The sequence below is a fragment of the Neovison vison genome, chromosome 5, assembly GCF_020171115.1.
Source record: "Neovison vison isolate M4711 chromosome 5, ASM_NN_V1, whole genome shotgun sequence".
Classification (NCBI taxonomy): domain Eukaryota; kingdom Metazoa; phylum Chordata; class Mammalia; order Carnivora; family Mustelidae; genus Neogale; species Neogale vison.
Genome location: NC_058095.1, coordinates 88,789,855 through 88,811,035, shown reverse-complemented (window position 1 = coordinate 88,811,035; position 21,181 = coordinate 88,789,855). Strand labels below are relative to the sequence as shown.

The 21,181-nt window shown below is 44.2% G+C and overlaps 1 protein-coding gene across 1 annotated transcript in view; it reads right to left on the bottom strand.

The window, feature by feature from the left end:
- Window positions 1-21,181, bottom strand: part of ATP8A2 (ATPase phospholipid transporting 8A2) — a 617,557-nt gene that overhangs the window by 55,186 nt on the left and 541,190 nt on the right. Inside the window, exon 34 of the mRNA XM_044249456.1 lies at window positions 340-428. Within this exon, the coding sequence (XP_044105391.1) occupies window positions 340-428 (89 nt within the window). The remainder of the gene's footprint in view (window positions 1-339; window positions 429-21,181) is intronic.

Here is a 21,181-nt window from a genome sequence, read left to right as displayed (position 1 = left end):
GAGTTATGCTTCCCAAACCTGATGGAATGAATCTGTACTTAGAAACCCTACTTTAAAATCATGTACAAGCTTCATACTATTGACCTTCACACAGCCTGTCTTGGGACTCCTTTTTGTCTATATTCTCCTATCGAGGTGAAGCACAGGTTAAAAGAAAAAAAGAAAACCACAAGAAACCCAAACCCCCAACATCCTTTACATCTGTTGCTGGCAGATAGCAGAAGACCTGTTCCTTTAGAATATCCCACAGCATGAAATATCCTATGGTCAGGGTTCATGACAGGTGACTGCAAGGACAGGTGAGCAAGACTTAGGGTGACTACGTCACCCTTCACTTACGCTCTCCAGGCTACATCTTCCATTAAACACGCTGTGGGCACCAGAAATAATCCCAGCCAGAAGTGTGCGGAGCTCAGGACCATTGTCGCCTGCAAGAAACAGGAGTGACACGTGTGTTAATACTTATTCTTTCAAAAGAAGATGTAATTTAACCAATGTGAAACATTCCATGACACAAAAATGACAGAAAGCATTCAATTCAACCACAGTGAAAACATACACCTAAGAAGGACGTCAAAGGGAGCTTACGTAGTGAGCACCTGTTGATCTCCATCAGCTCTTCGCACCTCTTATTTTTAAAAGTGTCACTGTCTCCCTCTGTCAATAAAGTGCTTTTATATAGAGGGTCTAGTCAGAATGTTGACATCAAAACCCTCCTTTAGAGAAAGCTAGAGCCAGACTCCTCTATCCGATGAACTTTACTGGGCTCCTCACATCGACTTGGCCTATCCACGGATTCATGTTCCTTCGCTGCTCGGTCACTCATGGAAGCAGTACCTTCGTGCAAGACAAGGTGATTCTCAACACCCAGAAGAGGAAAAGCGATGGTTATCGTCTTTGCCCTCAAGGAAACTAAAGTTGTAAGTACACATACACTCTATTGTGTGGTATTATCTACAGATTATCCTTGACTTATGATGGGGTCACATCCTAATAAACCCAACATAAACTGAAAATATCCCAAGTCAAAAATGCATTTAATACACCTAAACTACTGGACATCATATAATTGGGCAAAGCCATCTCTTACAAAATGGGCTTTTTGCCGGGGCCCCTGGATGGCTCAGTCAGTCAAGCGTCTGCCTTTGGCTCAGGTCATGAACTCAGTGTCCTGACCCATGTCAGGCTCCCTACTCAGCAGGGTGTCTGCTTCTCCCACTCCCTCTGCTATTCTCCCTGCTCATTCTCTCTCAGATAAATAAATAAAATCTTTTTTTAAAAAGTCTTTTGCCCATTTTATAATATAGTACTGATGTGGAAGACTGCACAGAGGTTCCTCAAAAAATTAAAAATAGAAATACCATCCTGATCCAGTAATTTCACTACTGGGTATTTACCCAAAAAAAAACAAAACACTAATTTGAAAGGTGTATGCACCCTTCTATTTATTTTAGCATTATTTACAATAGTCAAGAAATGGAAGCAACCTAAGTGTTCATCCATGGATGAGTGGAGAAAGAGAATATTGTGTGTATGTATACATGCACACAATCACTCACACACAAGAAATATTATGTAGCCATAAAAAGGAATGATATTTTTGCCATTTCTGGCCTAGAAGTTATGCTAAGTGAAAGAAGATAGAGCAAAACCAAAGGCCGTAAGTGAAAGCTTACATGTGGAATCTAAAAAAGCAAATGAACAAACAAAAATAGAAAAAAAAAAAAAGGATCCATAAATACAGAGAGCAAATTGGTGGTGGCCAGAGGGGAGAGTGGGTGGGGGATGGGCAAAACAGTCTAAGGGGAGTGGAAGGTATGGACTTCCAGTGATGGAATGACTAAGTCATGGGGATGAAGTGGACAGCAGAGGGAAGAGAGTCAATGCTATAGTAACAGTGCAGTACAGTGACACAGGGTAGCTGCACTATGAACAGGCTTGTCAAATCACCACCTAAAATAACGTAACATGTATCACCCATACTTCAATAAAAAAAGAAACAGAAAACAAGACTGAAAATATAATGAAGTGTTGCGTATCTCATGTAATGTATCAAATACTGCACTGAAAGCGACTAACACACGTGTTAGTCACTAACTAACTAACTAACTAACTGCACTGTCTCGGTGTAGAATGGCTGTGTCGGTGATCTACCCTCGTGGTGATGTGGTTGGCGGGGAGTGGCCAGCCCCCAGCATCACGAGCGAGGACTGAGCCACGTACTGCTAGCCCAGGAGGAGATCCAAATTCAAAATTCCAAGTATGGTTTCTAGTGAATGCGTATCACTCTCACGCCATCATACAGTGGAACGATCGTGAAGTTGAAAGTCCATCTGATGTCAGGGGCCATCTGGACACTAGACACCGTGGAATATGATATGGATCACGATCACATTTTACGGGCTTTCAGAACGCTAGAAAGCTGGTAAGACTTTTAAAGAAGATAGAATGTGAGATGTGTCCAGAAAGATAAACAGGATTTCCAGAGCTGAAGAGGGGCAGCGGGGAGAGCAGTTCTAAGAGGAAGGCTGAGGGACAGGCACTGCCTTTGATGGGATTTACTTGTTCCTGGAATGCTGAGTCACAGTCAGTTTTGGGTGGAGGGTTTTAAGAAAGAGAGTTGCAAGGCCAAGTTATATATCAGGCAAGGAGTTGAAAAGAGAATTTAGGGCAGTAACAGAGGGAGGGATAACTTTGCACTGAAAGAAACAGGGACCAGGGCATCTAGAATCCTTGGAGTTTGGTTTCCAGGGAGCACGGCCAGGAGCATGGAGCTGGCAAGCTGGTCTGGAAGAGTGGGCTACTTAGAAAGGGGACCAAAGTGACAGAAGAGAACACTTTACATTCCTTGGTTTGCTTTTCTGGACACCTCACCATGTGGTTCTGCTGGAATAGACTGGTTTTGCCAGAACTCATTACGAAGTGGTACAAAGCTTTCCAAGGGTAGGCGGGCAATGGGGCTGAGGCACATGTAGGGTTGGGGACACTTGAAGGGAGTTGGTAGGGCTGAAAATCAAAGGGGGCTCAGGGCAGCCCTCTTCAAGTGCAAAAGGGTGGGGTTCACCCTGATCCCAGTGTGGCATACAAGCTTCAACTCTTTCTCTGGTTTTTGTCTTCCATTCTGGGGGTCCGGCCACACCACTGAGGCCCTTGTTCGGCCATCTGACTGCACCTGAGCAGCGCTTCTGTCTCTGTGCTTGTCCCCACAGCTTCTCCGCCTGCACCCCAAAACCCATGCCTGACCATGCCCATCTTGTCTCTGAACTCTGGCATATGGCTCAGCGTGGTACTCGAAACTTGACCACGATGACCCTGAGAAGCAGTGAGGTCTGGGGCAGAGCCAAACTCTACCCTGGCATTGGGCTTGCTTTCATTTTCTAAAACAAGAGCGCTGGTTTTCTGAAAGAGTCGTTCTAAACCTCAAAACTATGTGAGTATATTGTGCCCCGTGGATTGTATCTCACCAAGTTCATCCTAAGGAAATGAGAAAAGATCAGAAGTAGCAAGTGTAAGAATATCCACGTAGTGCTGCTACCCAAGAAAGAAAGAAAGAAAGAAACATCCAAGAACACGGCTTAAGCTATGGTGGTCCCTACACACAGTGGGCCTCTGTAAAGCAACGAGAGTGGGACTCGTATTTGTCGACGGGGAGAAAGGTCATGTCATACTGCTAAGGAAACCTCCCGGGCCTGGCACCTCTTACAACAGACCTATCACGGCAATGGGGAGAGCAGCGAAACGGCATAATTAGGCCCAATCTGGAAACTGAACTTGAGATGCTATGTCCTGATGAAATCCCCTGCAAGTTATTGTGTCTTTAACTCTTAAGCATTATACACATATCTATATATTAATATAGATCCTAATTTTTGTGAATCCTGCTCTAGCATTTCTTTACCTTTCACAGACATGTTCTGGGACTTCAAAAACAATGAGTGGTCCTGGCTTTGGGGGACTTGAGACTACCACCCCCTTTCATAGGGGCATGCTTGCGTGTGCAGGAATAATGCATGAAATGGCATGGCTGGAAACATGTCTTCCTCACACGAAAGAAACATTTACTTCAAGCCCACCCTCCATCCCTCTGTAAGTCCAGCCTTCCACCGACAGCCCTCTCGCTTCTGGGCCAGGCGGTGGGGCCAGCCCAGCCGCAGCACTGAGAGGGGACCTTGAGTTTTGCTCATGGCTCCACATGCCTAGGGTGGTGCACGGTCCCCAGAAGGTGGAATCCTTCGAGCTACACTCATGAGGCTACGTCCTCGATCGTCTACTAGGTATACTGATCAAAGAGTAGGGTCATTTAAAAATAACACTTTATAAGAAGGTACTACTTAAAACAGATATGAAACTGGGAATTTTAGCTGCTGAGGGAAGTCAGGACAATGAATTTTGAATTGCTTTGTTGGAAATAGGAAGCCCTCTGTCAAGTGAACAGAAGTCAGAGATTTTAAATATTGTTTTGTTATTGGTTTTTACAACTTGGAGCTGAGAAGATTTCCTATATATAACCTAAAGACATGTCTCCAGAAAGGTTTCTACAATTTTTTACAGAATGACCAAGGTCCCAAGTCCTGAAAACTTTAAGGCCATAGCTTTAATTACTTAAATTTAATTACATTTTTCTTATTCTCGTGCTCGCTTCGGCAGCACATATACTACATTTTTCTTATTCTCTTAGCATAGGAAAAAAAAAGGTTTATTGAGCTGGTCTGGGTGACTTAAATTACCCTCTGTCCTCACCCCTTCTAAACACTATTGAGGTTTTAAAAGCATCCTCTTGCTGTGCTACTGGGAATAACACACCCATCAGTTAACACATCTTTACTAACACTGACCTGAACCAGTCAGGTGCCAAATGCATAGGAACCCACTGTGGGTAAATTGAGGCTCAGGTGGATGAAATGAGTTGACACATTAGTGCGCGAACAGGGGGAGCCCTGATAGGACTGGAGGCTTCTCTGATGGTAATGAGCTCCCCAGGACAATAGTCAGGTTAGACCAGGGATATTAATCAAGGACACCCACAATGGGATTGACCAGGGATTAGTGCTTTCGCTGCTGCTACTCATCACACACACACACACACACACACACACACAAACACACACGAGCCTAGGTCTAGCCATCCAAGAAAGTGGTGATAGATGAGAAGTTTGCTTTGTTTTATTTTTTAAAGATTTTATTTCTTTTTGAGAGCGGATGCACAAGCAGGAATGGGGAAGAGGCAGAGGGTGAGCAAGGAGCCTGATTCAGGACTCTATCCCAGGACCCAAGGACCATGACCTGAGCTGAATGCAGACGCTTAACTGACTGAGGCACCCAGGCATCTGAGAAGTTTTAAAAAGGAAGCAGAAGGAACCAGAGCCAGGTAAGGGCAGTCTGCACTCCCAGTGTGGGGCACAGGGGAAAGAATACTGACCGTGGAGAAGGGGGACAGCTCAGCTGCCAGGAGAAGGGACTAGGATTTCTTTGCACATCACTAAGTGCCAGGCCTTCCCATTTAATCCCTCACAGTTCCCATGTCGCAGAAGAAAATTTAACTCTGCAACCCCACCCCCACCCCAAATTTGCTGCCACATTCAAACACATGTTGCTTGGGCTCCAAACCCTACTCCTTCTGCCCAGCATGAGGAATGAGGAGCTTCCTTCTTCCCCAACCTGCCTGTGCCAGGACAGGAGACAATATCTCCAAGTGCAGACATGGCACCTTGCTCCAAGTGTGAGCCTGACTTCGATTTAACACCAGAAACCCAGGGCACCAAGTTCAAAATGGAAGTAAAAGAAAACCTGGACCAGGGTGTGTTTGAACACTATTTGTTCTGGATGACGGGGCAACAGCGGACATGTTTGGGAGTGGCATACCCCACCCCAGCCTGGGCTGGGAGGCAGGTGTGCCACACAAATCCATCCCCCACGAGGAATTCTTGGAGCGTGAGGAAACCTGACAGGTGTGGACTCCACAGTGCAGTGGGAAAGAATTTCCCGTGGCCCCATAACCAAAGGAGTACGGCTGCACTCACTTGCCACAGGAGAGAGGATGCAAATTCAGGCTGAAATTGGGTTTCTTTCCTGCAGTTGTGCATGCCCACTCATCCCCTGTACAAGATGCCAATGACCTGGTGCCAATTTTAAGCTTAGTTGTACCGAAATGGGGAAGACATCTCTTGGCAGTCTTCAAAGGAACATCCTCTAAAGATTACCCTACCAAGCACTCTGTAAAGGCAAACGCATTTTTAGAAAAACCACCAAGTGATTCCAGAAGCACCTCCATACCGGGGCTAACTCAGAAACTACCCCACATGCCTGATCCTGATATTTAAACGCCAATTCAGTGGTATTTCCTGGTCCCCCTGCACAAAAGGGGATTTGAAGCTAAAACCTCCAGCCCAAAAATATGCTGCCTCAGACTCCCCTGAAATGCCCCGATGGTGGGAGAGGATAAGTAACCACCTAAAAATATCATTCCTATCAACGTGGGGTCATTCAAAACAGAACATATAACAAACAGTCTATTTTTGACAGTGGGCTTCATCATCATTATTATATTATTATTATTATTATTTTATTACTGAAGCATAAGATTGCCTTATCAATGGATACTACTATTTTGAAACACTGAAAAGTTAGTGGTAGGTGATTGACATGGTCACATGATATGGGTTTTTTCAAAAAGCATCCCCTTCTGCTCTTGAAAAAGTATATTCAACCTCCAGGAGGATAAAGGAATGCTTGCAGGGGGGTTATAACTTAAACACACTCAAATGCACAAATCTTAAGGATTTAGTTCAGAGTTGTGACGACTGTCTACATCTTTGTAAGTACACCTGTGTGCGCCTACAGAATATTCAGTCCCTGCCCAGATTCAGCACTATAGTTATTTTGCCTATTTTCGAATTTGATCTAAATGGGAAAGTACTCTTATTTTCGAATCTGGCTTCATTCATCTAACATGGTGCCTTTGAGATTCATCTATGTTCTCGTGTGTGTCTATAACTCACTTTAAAAAAAATTTTTTTTGACTAGTATTCTCTCACGTGAATATGTCACAATTTGTTTAGCCAATCTCCTATGAATGGACATTTGGGTTCCTTCTAGTTTGGGGCTATTATTAAGAGTAAGGCTGCTCTCCACATGTTTGTTCAAGTCATTTTGTGTGCGTGTGTTTCTGCTTCTGTGGGGTACACACCTGGAAACGGGGTGGCTCTGTCATATGGAAAGTGTAGGCAGACCTCAGAGATATTGCGGGTTCGGTTCCAGACCACTGCCATAAAGTGAATATTGCAATAAAGCAAGTCGAATGGATTTTTGGTTTCCCAGTGTATATAAAAGTTAGGTGTACAACTATATTGTAGTCTGTTAAGTGTACAATAGCATTATGTCTTAAAAAACAATGCACATGCCTTAATTTAAAAGTACTTTATTGCTAAGAAGTAATTGATCTGAGCTTTCAGCGAGTTGTAATCTTTTTGCTGGTGGAGGGTCCCGCCTCCGTGTCAGTGGCTGCTGAATGACCAGGGTGGGAGACGTTGAAGGCTGGCGCAGTGGGAGGAGTTTCTTAGAAGACAACAATGAAGTTTGCTGCATTGAGTCACTCTTCCTCTCATGAACGATCCCTCTGTAGCATGTGATGCTATTTGGTAGCATTTCACTCACAGTAGAATTTCTTTCAGAATTAGAGTCAATCCTGTCAAACCCTGCTGCTGCTTTCTCAGCTAAATTGTTGTAAATTTAAATTCTAAATCCTTTGTGGTCACTGCAACAGTCTTCAGGGCACCTCTACCAGGAGCAGATTCCAGCTCAAGAATCCACTTTCCTGGCTCATCCACGAGAAGCAGCTCCTCGTCCGTCCAAGTCTGATCATGAGATGGCAGCCGTGCGGTCCCATCTTCTCGCCCACTTCTAACTCCAGTTCTCTTGCTGTTTCCACCACCTCTCCAGTGACTGCCTCCGCAGATGCCCTGAACCCCTCTAAGTCCTCCAGGAGGGTGGGAACCAACCTCTCCCAAGCTCCGGTGAATGTGGATATTTTGACCTCTTCCCATCAATCATGAATGTTCTTAAAGGCATCTAGAATGGTGAATCCTTTCCAGAAGATTTTCAGTGGACTTTGCCGAGATCTATCAGACGAATCCATTTCTATGACAGCGAGAGCTTTTCAAAATGTATTTCTCCTATAAATAGACTCGAGAGTTGAAGTGATTCCCTGATCTGTGACCCAGAGGCAAAGTAAGCAAAGGCTGTTGGGAAAATGGCACCCATAGTCTTGCTCAAGGCAGGGTAGCCACAGACCTTCAGTTTGTAAAAGGCGCAGGATCTGTGAAGCACGAGATGAGGGATGCTTGTACTGATTACCCTTTAAGAAATGGCCCACGTGTCCACTGAGGCAGCTGTATGAGTGAAATGGGTGGATGAGTGTTCCTCTTGTTCCACATCTTCACCACATTTGGTATCGTCAGTAATTTCTACTTGAGTGGTTCACTGTGGTAATGACATTGTCCTGTGGGGTCTACTCTGACAAACATTATCATCATCACGTGGACTACTTAGACAGAAGCCACGGGACTGGGGGCCTTTCCCCAGTGTCTGGCAGGGCAGCTGTGACAAAGTTAAAACCTCCAGAAGGAAAACTCTGAAGCCAACACAAACTCCACTCACCATACTCCATCCCCACCCAAGGGAGGGAACTCTTACTTCAGGGCATGTAGAATGGGGTGATTTTTTAAAAAATCTAGGAAAACATTTATACTCTTATTTACTCCCTACCGGGTAAGGAGACAGCTCCCAATTTTCCCAAACAGGCTGTTTGGGAAAGAGAGAAAGGTGAGGCTTGACATCCTCTGGATTATTAACTTATCCTTTTCCAGCTAGTGGTCATTTTGATTTCCCATTTTGCTCCTTAGCACCCCATTTTAGAGACCACTGATTTCCTGAGGCGGTTTTTTGAATGAGAAGATAATTCTTACCACATAGCACAGGGCCTGGTACACAAAATTAAGGCAAGGAAATAAGCTATCGCTGTTCGGAAATGTGGGACTCATGTCCAAAGTGAGGTCAGGTTTAAAACTGGTTGTGTATAATTTTAAAAACATGCGGTCTGTACTCTCTTCTACCTTCGAGAACAAAAGAAGTGACATTCACTGAAGACATGCATGTAGCCTCTGTCTTCTGTGTTTTGGGGCAGTTGTCCTGCAGGGGGGCTGGGGAGGGCTGCAGGGACACTATGGTACCAGCTCTGACTCTCCTTCTGTAGAGGTGGGCCTGCTGGTTTTCAGAAATTATGCTGTGGGTCTGAGTGTCTGTGGCACAGTGCTTATTTCATGTGTTTATAGACGACTTCAACAATTACTATTTCTAGATTGTGATTCTCATGTGGTTGCACAGAAAGGCAAGAGTCACTGTGTTGTCACAGAAAGTCATCCATTTTTCTGAGAGAAAAATTCGATGCCTCACAGTTACAACTACTGTGGTAATTTGGAATATTAGGTTCAACGTTAAGGCACAGTATTTAGGACAGATACCAATAAAGATGGCCCATCTCACCTATTCACCATCTGAGTGACAGGCCCCTAGAAGAGAGACGAGTGTCCCTCATCACGATTACGAGTAGCTGGCTCCTAACTCTAGAAGGTTCAGAGACCCAGGGGCTGGCTCCTGGTATAGTGAAAGCTGCCCTCTTGTCCTTACAGAAGGCAGGGCTCTGGAACAGAGAGGGGCTGCTTCACTTCACTCATTCCTTGGCTGCCTGGTGTCAGAATACACACGCTTGTGACACAGCCTATGGGTCACCTGCTCTTCCTACGGTAGAATAAGAAAGTGTTTCACTCATTCCTCTTCCCACAGAAGTGGATGAAATCAACGTCTCGAATCAAGAGCTTGGCAGAGGGACTACTGAGGAAGGGCATCTGAAAGACCAAAGAGAGTGAGCAGCAGGTGTTTCTCGAAAAGCTGAGGGGGTGGGACTGCTTCTGTGCAGGGCAGGATTGCACGGTCTTCAAGACCACTGTCTGTCAGCTTTGGCTGCCCTCACAGCATGCCAGCGACTGTGGGCATAGACCGCAGACATGTATCCTCAGAGTTCTGGAGGCTGGACATCTGGGATCAGGGTGCCAGAGTGGCTGGCCTCTTGTGAAAGTTCTCTTCCTGTTCCATAGAAGGCAGCCTTCTCACTGTGCTCATGTGACATGTGTGTGTGCGTGTGCATGTGTGTGTATGTCTGCATGCACCCATGCAAGGAGGAAGGAGGAGGGAGAGGGAGCAAGCTCTCTGATGCCTCCACTTATGAGGGCACTGCTCCCATCATGAGGGCCCCCACCCCCGCCACATGACCTCATCTAAACCTAATCACCTCTCAAAGTCCCCATCTCCAAATATCATTATATGAAGGGTGGGGGCTTCAGTATATGAATTCTAGGGGGCCACAAACAAACTCAGTCCATAAGAAGCACAGATAGTCCGCCCGGATGCCAATCCCAGATCTGCCGCATACTCTTATATAACTACCATGCCTGTGTTTCTTCCTTTGTAAAATGGTAAAAATACTTTCTCATTAGGGATTCCCTGAGGCCTGAATGAATTAATAAACGTAAAGCACGATAAAAAGTGCGTGGCACATGGTAAGTATTAGACACATTCCTATAACTACCTACTTCCTTGTATGCTATTGAGATAAGCCCAGATCTTACTTGGATATCCTAGAGGTGGACAGTAGTGATGCAAGTGATTCTTCAGTGAACTCTGAGGGCGAACTGGGTGACGAGATTCTGCTCCAACTGTCGGGCAGTTTACCCACCACTGCTCTCAGGGGGGTGGATAGGTTGAACGGTATGATGCAGAATTCCCAAATGCTATTGCAAATAGGTTCTTTGTTGGTGAAGAGCGGCAAGTGTTCACAGTGAAAGTAGCTAAGTAGTGAAATAGCCAAATTCTGTTCTCTCTGCTCAGCTATAAGCACTGCCCATTTGTGCTCACTGCCAACAGGGCGCTTCTACTTTTAACCCATCAAGGTGAACTTCCTATCACGACACCAGGCCGGGCACTGCTCTTATCACTACTCAGAGCATGGACTCAGCTGTCACTCCACAATGAGGAAAGATGTCCATTGATAACTTTGTGCCCGAGTAGAAAAAAGAACAGCTGCTAACTGTTCGTGAAAAATGTTCTCCATGTGGGTACATGTCAGAAGGCTAACTATGGTCCCTACCTGAGTCCTGTGTCCCAGGAAGCTGGGGAAAATTCTCAAGCTAGACTCTGTTAAAGAGCCTAACATGCTTCTACGGGGCTGAGGAGTGAGTGAGCTCTCTGCAGTCATAGAGAAGTAAACAGCTATAGAAAAAGCAGCCCACAACCATCCTTATCCTTAGCACGGATGGGAAGGAATTCAGAGCTGAAGATCCTGGAGATTGTGTCAGATTTTAGGTTTTTCTGTGGGCTCTTTGGTGGCAGGAACCACAAACTAAAAACATAAAATCATTGTCTGGGGGGATGATAAAAAAATTCTGCCCCAGGAGATGGCCTTAAAGGTACATAAGGCTGGCAGCCACTCATGCGGAGTGACAGGAGTGACCCTAGGAAGGAGTGTCTCCTCAGCTTGTGCACTTGAAATCAGCAAAGAGGCAGACAATTGGAACTGCATAATTAATAGACTGTATACACTCTCACACACATATCCTAAATATGAGATATTTTATCTCACTGAAAAGTCCTCATTAATCACTCCTTTATGCATTTAGAATACCTTTAAAAATGCTAATATGACCTGGAAGATTTGCGTAGTCTAAATTAGAGTAAAAACCACAGGATAAGTAAGACATATCATCCTAGATCTCCAGTCTCACCTGAAGATTTGAAAAAGAGATCATTTCATGTTAAAACCAAGAAAAAAGGATAAGAGGAAGATGGCATCAGAGGAGGAAGACCCTAGGTTTGTCTCTTCCCACAGACACAACTAGACAACTATGAAATCATCCTATATACTCCAGAAATCGATGTGAAGACTGGAAGGACCAACTCCACAACTAAAGGTAGAGAAGAGGCCACATCGACGAAGCTAGAAAGTACAGAGATATGACTTGGGAAACAGACTGTGGCCACTGTAATGGGGAGGGATCCATGGTTGCAGAGGACAAGAGACAGACTAGCCCATAGGGGAATGAGCACATGGAGAAAAAGAATCCCCAGAGTAATTGGCTTGGGAATGTAGAGGGCTGAATTTTATGAATTCTTGTAATCAACAGGGATTAAAGTTTTGGGTTTTAAAGATCAGCAGGGTTGGATCTAAAAGAGCTCCGAGGGCACTGTGCTGCTCTTGGAGAAAAGGCAGGGCAAGAGCCCACAGACATACAGTGTGGAAACAGGGATCTGAAGAGCCCCTGGAGCACACCGTGGGGAGATTACTCGCTCATCTTGGAGCACATCCCAGAGAGACAAGTCTTCATGGAGAGACTGCTCAGAGAACAAAGGAACAGGCCAGTGCCATTTCTTTCCCCTGCCCTCAGCATAAGCCCAGGGCCACCTGCAGGAATCAGCAGAATGCTGACTCTTACTGTACTCTAGTGGAACACCCCCACTCAGTCATGTTCCCTCACTCCCAGCACGGTGGGGGGCCCCTCCTCCGGAAGACTGGCCCAAACCCCTGCCAACACCACATCTTCTGACTAGGGAGTTTTGCAAGGCCTCAGTACCAGAGAGAGTGAGGACAGGCCTCATTTCCCAAGTGGACCAGAAAACACCAAGTTAAAACTTACCACATTTAGGCCAGGGACCAAGTACTGCCCACAATAAGCAATGAGAGCCTCTGGAGATGACTAGCATAAAGGAAAAAGTGGTCAGGTCACAATAGCAGAGTGCATGCAGCCCACACTGGACACACTTCCAGAAGCACCAGGCCTTGGGGAACAGGGGACACTACACAGCAGGGCACCACAGGATCCTTCTTCATAAAGCCACTACCCTCAAAAACAGGAGACATAGCCGACTTTCCTCACACAGAAGAAAAGGCACAGGGACTTAGACAAAATGAGAAGAGAGAGGGATTTTTCTCAAACAAAAGAACAAGACAAGATTACAGGTGGACACCCAAGTGCAACAGAAAAAATAACGAGGCTGATGGAGAATTTAAAGCACTGGGCATGAGAAAAGAATGGAGGACATCAATGAGACAGTTAACACAGACATAAGGAATAACAAAGCCGAGAGGAAAGAGGGCTCAATAATGAAATGAGAAATACACTTGATGGAATGAACAGCAGGTGGGAAGAAGCAGAATAATTAATGGTCTAGAAGACAGAGTAGTAGAAAGTAAGCAAGCTGAACAAAAGAGAAAAAAAAGAATTATGCAAATGAGAATAGACTTACAGAATTCAGTGACTCCACCAGATGTATTAACATTCATATTATAGGAGTCCCGGAAGAAGAAGAGAGAGAAACCAGCCTAGAGAATTTATTTGAAAAAATGGTAACTGAAAACTTCCCTAATCTGTGGAAGAAAACAGATAATCCAGATCTAGGAGGCACAGAGAACCACTAACAGAATCAATAAAAGCAGATCCACACTTTCAGATGGATTACAAATGTAATTAATTTGGATTAACTATAATATGTCTCACATATTGTAATGAAAGACATATTATAATTAAAATGGCAAAATATGGTGATAAATATTAAATCCTCCAAGAAGACAGTTACATTCCAAGGAAACCCCATAAGCCTATCAGCAGATTTTTCAACAGAAACTTTGCAAGCTAAAAGTGGCATGATATATATTCAGAGTAGTGAATGGGAAAAACTTGCAGCCAAGAACAATCAATCCAGCCAGGCTATCATTCAGAATAGAAGGAGAGATAAAGAGTTTACCAGACAATAGAAACTAAAGGAGTTCATGACCATTAAACCAGCCTTGCATGAAATCTAAAAAGGGTCTCTTTGAGTGGAAATGAAAGGCCAAAAACCACAGCGTGAAGGTAGGAAACACAAAAGCAGTACAAATGAGTATTTCCGTAAACAAAAACAAAAACAAACAAACAAAAAACAGTCAAGGAACTCACCAAATAAAAGGATATAAAATATGACACCATATATCTAAGATGTGGGGAGGATAGGGGTAAAGAATGGGTTCAAACTCAAATGACCATCAAGTTAATAGAGACTGCTATATGCAGAAGATGCTATATACGAACCTAAAGGTAACCACAAATCAAAATCCACTAATAAATATGTAAAGAATAAAGAGAAAGAAATCCAAAAATATCACTAAAGAATTTCAGCAAACTATGAAAGAGAGAAAGGATGGACCAGAGAAAAATCTTCAGAAACACTCACAAAACCAGCAATAAAATGGCAATAAATACATATCAATAATTACTCTGAATGCAAACAGACAAACACTCCAATCAAAAGACACAGGATGTCAGAATGGATTAAAAAAAAAAAAAAGAGCCATCTATATGCTGCCTTCAAGAGACTCACTTCCGACCTACAGACACCTGCAGACTGAAAGCAGAGAAATGGAGAAACATCTATCATGCCAATGAATTATCAAAAGAAATCAGAGTGGCAAAAATAACATGGGACAAAATAGACTTTAAAACAAAGACTATAACAGGAGGCAAAGAAGGACATTATATAATAATAAAGGGAAAAATCCAACAAGAAGATATAACAATTATAAATATTTATGCATCCAAAATAGGAGCACCCAAATGTATAAAGCTATTAAAAACAAACACAAAGGAACTAATTGATAATGCTACAATATTAGTAGGGGACTTTAACCTCCACTTACATCAATGGACAGATCATTTAAACAGAAAATCAACAAGGAAACCATGGCTTCGAATGACAGACTAGAACAGATGGATTTAACAGATATATTCAGAACATTCAACCCCAAACAGCAGATTACACATTCTTTTCAAATACACATGGAACATTCTCTAGAACAGATCACATGTTAGCCCACAAAACAATTCTCAACAAATTCAGGAAGATCAAAGTCATAACATGCACCTTTTTTGACCACAACACTATGAGCCTAAAAGTCAACAATAAAAGCTCTGAAAAGACCACAAGTACACAGAAGTTAAATAACATGCTACTAAACAGTGAATGGGTCAACCAGGAAATAAAAGAAAAAATTAAAATGTACACAGAAGCAAATGAAAATGGAAACAAAAACACAATGATCCCAAACCTTTGGGATGCAGCAAAAGCAGTTCTAAGAGGGAAGTTTCTAGCAATATAGGCCTACCTAAAGAAGCAAGAAAAATCTCAAATAACCTAACTTTATGCTTAAAGGAGATAGAAAAAATTAATGAAACCTTAAACCAGCAGAAAGGAAATAATAAAGATTAGAGCAGAAATAAATGATATAGAAAATAAAACCAAGAACATTTTTGCAATAAATGTGAATGATTCTTTCCCCTAAAACCAGACTCTTCAGTTAGTACCATTTTTGAGAAGCAATGCCACAGGATACATCCCCAGGCTTCCCTGGGGGAATGCTTGCCTTCTCTTTCCTCCACTGTCAGGGGTGTTCCATGAACAAGTTTCAGGAAAGTGTAGTGAACAGTCATAAACCCATGTCTGGGTTTGAAAATAATTTGTACATTAGATGGCCAATCAGCAGACATAGGACATTCCCAGGAGCCGTAAGTAGGAGCTTACTAGGGGTGGGAACAGGGGTGGGGGCAGATATGGAAAGCCCTTGAATCACCAAGCTTTAACTGTATCACACTTTTGCTCAGATCCAGGCTTCAGGTAGCTCTTGATCACTGCAGTGGATCAAGGTTTCTCTGCTTCCTACCCTGCTGGGGTAGTCCTTGGGGTGTTTCTCAATCTATATTCCAGAATAGAGATCCATGACCAAAAAGATTCTCAGGAGGAGAGCAATAACTCCTTGGTATACAGACACTGTGCTCCATTGCCTCACAAAGTCACAATGAACATTTACCAAGACACTGGAGTTCTAGAACCCAGTGTCGCAGGCTTGGGCTAACGTCTTACTGCTCCTGCAGGGATCTTCTCTGCCACTGAATATGGTTGTGAAGAATGAGGGCTTTGGATTCAGAGGGACCTAGGATATGCCTCTAAGCTTCAGACCATGACCCTTATGTGGGGTTGATTAACGTCTCTGTGCCTCAGTTTCCTCCACTGTAGAACCCTTGAGAGGGCAGCAGGACCTTCCTCCCAGGGCTGTCGTGCCTGGTATTCTGTGTTCATCTACATGTCATTTCACCCAAATCCCTGGGAAGTCCTGGGCTCACCCTTTAAAATTAAGTATGGACTTCTTCCTTCGTTCAGCTCCCACCACCAAACATGTGCACAGTGTCTTGTGCTGATCCTGAAGCAGCTCTGTCTGTAAAAATGACCCGAAGTGGAGCAAATGAGCTCAGTGGCTGGTGCATGGCACCCTGTCGTCGGAGCCCCTGCCAGCTGGCCTTGGTCCCCCCTCCGCTGGCCTCCTCTCAGCACAACAATCCGGGGACCCCTCGATGAGACATTTTCTCCAATGTTTTCTTTAACTCTGACAACTGCAACTGAAATTTAGCAGCAGCATGTAGCCCCCCAGGGACGCCTTCTGCATATTTCTCTTCTCTCTTTCTCCTTCACTCTTGTTGTTACTTTTTACCGCTCCTCCACACTGAAGCTCAGATTTCCTTTTTTTTTTTTTTAATAGAAAAAAAAAGTTCTGGTGGAAGCGGGGGAGAGGAAAACTTGATTTAATCAAGTTTTCTTGGTAAGCAAATGAGTATTCCAAAATACTCATCCCAATATCAAATTAAGAAATTAAAATAATGCAGGGCACCTGGATGGCTCAGATGGTTGGGCATCTGCCTTCGGCTCAGGTCATGGTCTCGGGATCTTGGGATTGAGCCCGACATGGGGCTCCCAGGTTGGCAAGAAGCCTGCTTCCCTCCCCCTCTCTGCCTGCCTCTGCCTACTTGGGATCTCTGTCTGTCAAATAAATAAATAAATAAAATCTTTAAAAAAAAAAAGAAATTAAAATAATGCTTTCTACCTGTCTGGTAGATTTCTTTCATGAAACTACGAGCCTCACAGCAACACCTGTCCTGCCTGCCTTCCTCAGCAGTTTCTGAGCTGTGTCGTTCTGTTACTCACAAGAGACCCAAAGAGGAAGGGAGCAGACTCCTCTAAGGCTACAGCCACAGGCTTCTACACACATGGATACGGTGCAGAGCATTTGGTTAGACTCCGTGTTCACCTCTGACACATTGTGACAGTGCTGGCTGCCCTCCCATGCTCCCAGATACAATCTGCAATACTTACAAACTTCCAGCAAGGGCATTCCACACACTATAAAGGTATATTAATACTGTAAAACCAGCCCTCATGTCTTCCCAATCCTTCCCTAGCATTTTCTATCTTCCTTAAAGACACCACTGGCCTTGAGCCTAAGTGGGAGATGGGTCTTTATTTGAGCTTCTACTCTTCCATGGAACATCTCTTTCTGGGTACTCCCATGTATGTTATTTCTAAGCCCCACAAAAACACCTGCAAGAGAGAAACTAATTGTTTCCATTTTATAGATGATGCAACTAAGACTCAGTGGTTAAGGACCAGTTCCGAGTCACATGTAAAGGATCTGAGTTGGAATTTGAACCCAGATCTCTCTGACTCTAGAGCCAGGGGACCTATCTGTCCCAAGGTATGAGAACCATATTCTTAACAGACAATGGCTGTGCTGTCTACTCGTAATTGACTTGTATTTTATTATGATCTGTTTGTATTTCAGTAACTTTCCTTTTAATTACTTACAAGCCTTTATGTTTGTATAATCCAGCTTCCATTTTTAGCTCAGAAATTCTAGTCTGACTTTACATAAATCCATTCTTTCATTACATTTCTGACCCTTACCTTTTTCTATTCTGCTTAAAATGTAATGTTTTTAAAATGATACATTTATCTCCCCGAGATTAAGAGTCTTTTATGGTTTGTCTCCCTCCCTGGTCATTTTTCGTCTCATTTTCTTCCCTCCCTACCTAAGAGACTCTTAATCTCAGGGAATAAACTGAGGGTTACGGGGGGTGTAGGAGGGTAGGGATGGGGTGGCTAGGTGATGGACACTGGGGAGGGTACGTACTATGGTGAGTGCTGTGAAATGTGTAAGCCTGATGGTTCACAGACCTGTACCCCGAAGGCAAATAATACATTAAATGTTAATTTTTAAAAGATAAATAAAAATAAAAAAATAAGATGATACATTAAAATAATGTAATTATAATTGAAGTATTTCACGGGAATGTTGTCGTTTCCCCAGCACAGGGCAGTTGTGCTGAGCAAGGCTTGATGTGTCTTCACTCAATAAAGCAAAGGCTACCACGTCTTGGTGCTAATAAACAACATGGTGCTGTCTGCTAACGGACGGCCCACAGTCTATTACATAGGCCACAGGAGCCTGGCTGACTCCGTCAGGGGAGCACAGGACTCTTGATCTCAGGGTTGTGAGTTCGAGGCCCACACTGGGTGTAGAGATTACTTAAAACAAACACACAATAAATAGGCTGAAGGATCTGTTGGGATTTCATGGTTTCTCATGATTTCTCAGTAGGACAAGTCTTATGAATTGATACCCATGAAGCAAAAATAATACCTTGGCCTTCAAAGCATCCCAGAGGGCATCGAAAGATTAGAAAATAATCACTTTCATAAAACGGAAGTAATACGAGTGAGGAGAGGAGGCCTCCAGTTGATGGTCCAGCAGGTCTTTAGAGGTTTCTGGCTTAACTATACCGGCGGTCTTATGGCTCTGAGGCGTTCCACAGAGACAGTCTCTAGTACAGGGATCGCAGAGCATCCCAGATGCACTCTGTGTTCACACCTATTTGCTTGGACACACACGCTCATGTTCCTGTAAGTCTGGGTAGCAGGGTCTCCCCAGCCCCACTCTGCTCAGACCCTGCCCGAGAGGCAACACAACAGAGGCTGGACATGAAGAATCCCACAGGACAGTGCTGGAGAACTAGAGACCAAATGGTGGAGCATCCTGTGCATCAGCGGGGCAGTGTGGGGGGGAGGAGAGGTGGGGATGAAGGGTGGAGAGATGGGGGGGGTGGGAATGGCTGACCAGGGTGTGGCCATCCTTATTGCGTTGCCAGTAGTCCCTGTTTTCCACCACATGCACACATAGCTCCCAGGGTGACAAGCAAAACTTTTAAAAACTTGTAAAAGAAAATGTGGAAGAATACCCTTACGACCTTGACTAGCTCTGAGAAAATTTGATACAAAACAGCAGAAACCATGAAGGAAAGAGATAAGTTCGACTGCATTACCACGAAAGCTTCACATTAAAAGACACTAGTTTCAAGAAAAGCCACGGATTGAGAGATTCCTAGTGCACATTCCATTCTTGGCTATATACTCCAGGGAAACTCACACGGGCCCACAGATATGGACAGGAAAAGTTTGCTGTAGTACTTTTGGTAAAGGAAAAAAAAAAAGCACTTAAATGTTTATCAATAGGAGAATAAATAAATTTTGGCATATTTACGTAACTGTAAAGAGCATTAAAATAAGTGAACTACAATTATTTCACTATGAGTAAACATCAAAAGCAGTTTTGAAAGAAACCCCAAAACAACCCAGTGTTGAAGAGAAAGGCTCTATATGACACAATCTGTATAAGGTTTCAAAACCCTGCACAATTCAACACTGTGTATTGTTTATATTTCCTACAGGTTTATAAGTGCATGAAAATAGTAAGAAGTCATGAGAGTATTTCTAGCTCAAGGGGAACGAGATTGAGAGGGCCACCAGGGTCCTCAACAATATGGTTAACATTTTATCTTTCAAAAAGAGATGAAGCAAGTGGCATGTTAATATTTAAGTAGGCTGGGCATTGGATTCCGTGATTTGTCCCTGCACAGACAAGTCGTCACAATGTTGAGAAAGTCCATTTTTAGGCCACAGGGGCAGCAGCATACGATGCAGCTGAGTGTGGCCTGGGTCCAAGTGTTAGGTTCAAAGGCGGGTGAGGGGGGCTGTCCAGGTATGAATTCGCAAACTTCATTTCCACATGTGGTGCTGCGAGGATGTTCCCCACATGGGGAGTAAGAGGGACGGGCTTGTCCTCTAGCGGATTCTGGTCGGCAGAGGAGGAGAAGATAGATCTGTTGAAGGCAAAGTGGTCTATAAGAGGTATGCTCGTGTGGGGTTCAGTGGGATTCTATCTAGTTGCAAGGAATGAGAAGCCCTCCCACCAGAAGAGTTGGAACAAAGACCCAAGTTGGGAGTGATGGGAGCATGCTCTGCAAGAGAAAAATGTGCTTGGGTTTTGGCCATGTGTAGGGAGGCAGGCCTGAATGTCGGCCTGGGGGGGTTTAGATTTAATTCTGGAGACAAGAAAAAGCCACAAAAGGCGTTTGGAACAGGGATCATGAATCAAGACACTAGTTTATGGGAGCCATCAAAGTGAGGGCAGAACCTAGAAGGCCAAAACAGGGCCTCTGAAGTAGACAGGGAGACAAAGGAGAGCCTCCAAACGTAGGAGGCATGATGGAGGAGGCGGAAGCTTCTGGGACGAGGGGAAGCAGCAAGAGACAGCAAGGAAGGGGAAGGTGGACAAAAGAGGAGGCTGACTGGCTCTAACTAGTTTTGGAGGGAGGCGGAGGAAATGAGGCTGTGCAGCTTATAGTAAGATTAATACATGGACACTGACAAGGATGGCCATGACAATGACAGAAGACCTACAATGACTCTGTGCTTGCTGTGTGCCCAGCAGGGGCTTCAGCCCTCTCTACAAAGTGGTGCATATCATCCTGCAGCAACCCTGCCAGGGAGGCACTATTATCATTCCTGTCTTATGGGTGAGGTAATCAGCTGAGAAAAGTCACATGCCCCAGCCAGGGTCATGCAGCATGAGAGAGCCACAGTTCAAACCCAGCCGTCTGACCCCAGAGCCCAGACTCCGTCTCAAGAGAGGTGGGCAAGTCTTATGTATTGAGGTGTCCCTTGTACCCCGTGATGGGCAAACCCTACCCATCTTCTGGGTAGCAAGAAGACTGCAGAAACTGATAGGAAATGACCTCAGTCTCTGTGAGCAGAAGGTGGAGTCATATGTATAGAACAGAGCAGTTCAGGGCTAAGAGGAATAAGAAACCATAGAAGATGCTGCTTGGAGAATGGGAATTCAGATAAACAGGTCTTAGAACACCAATGAGGGTCAACT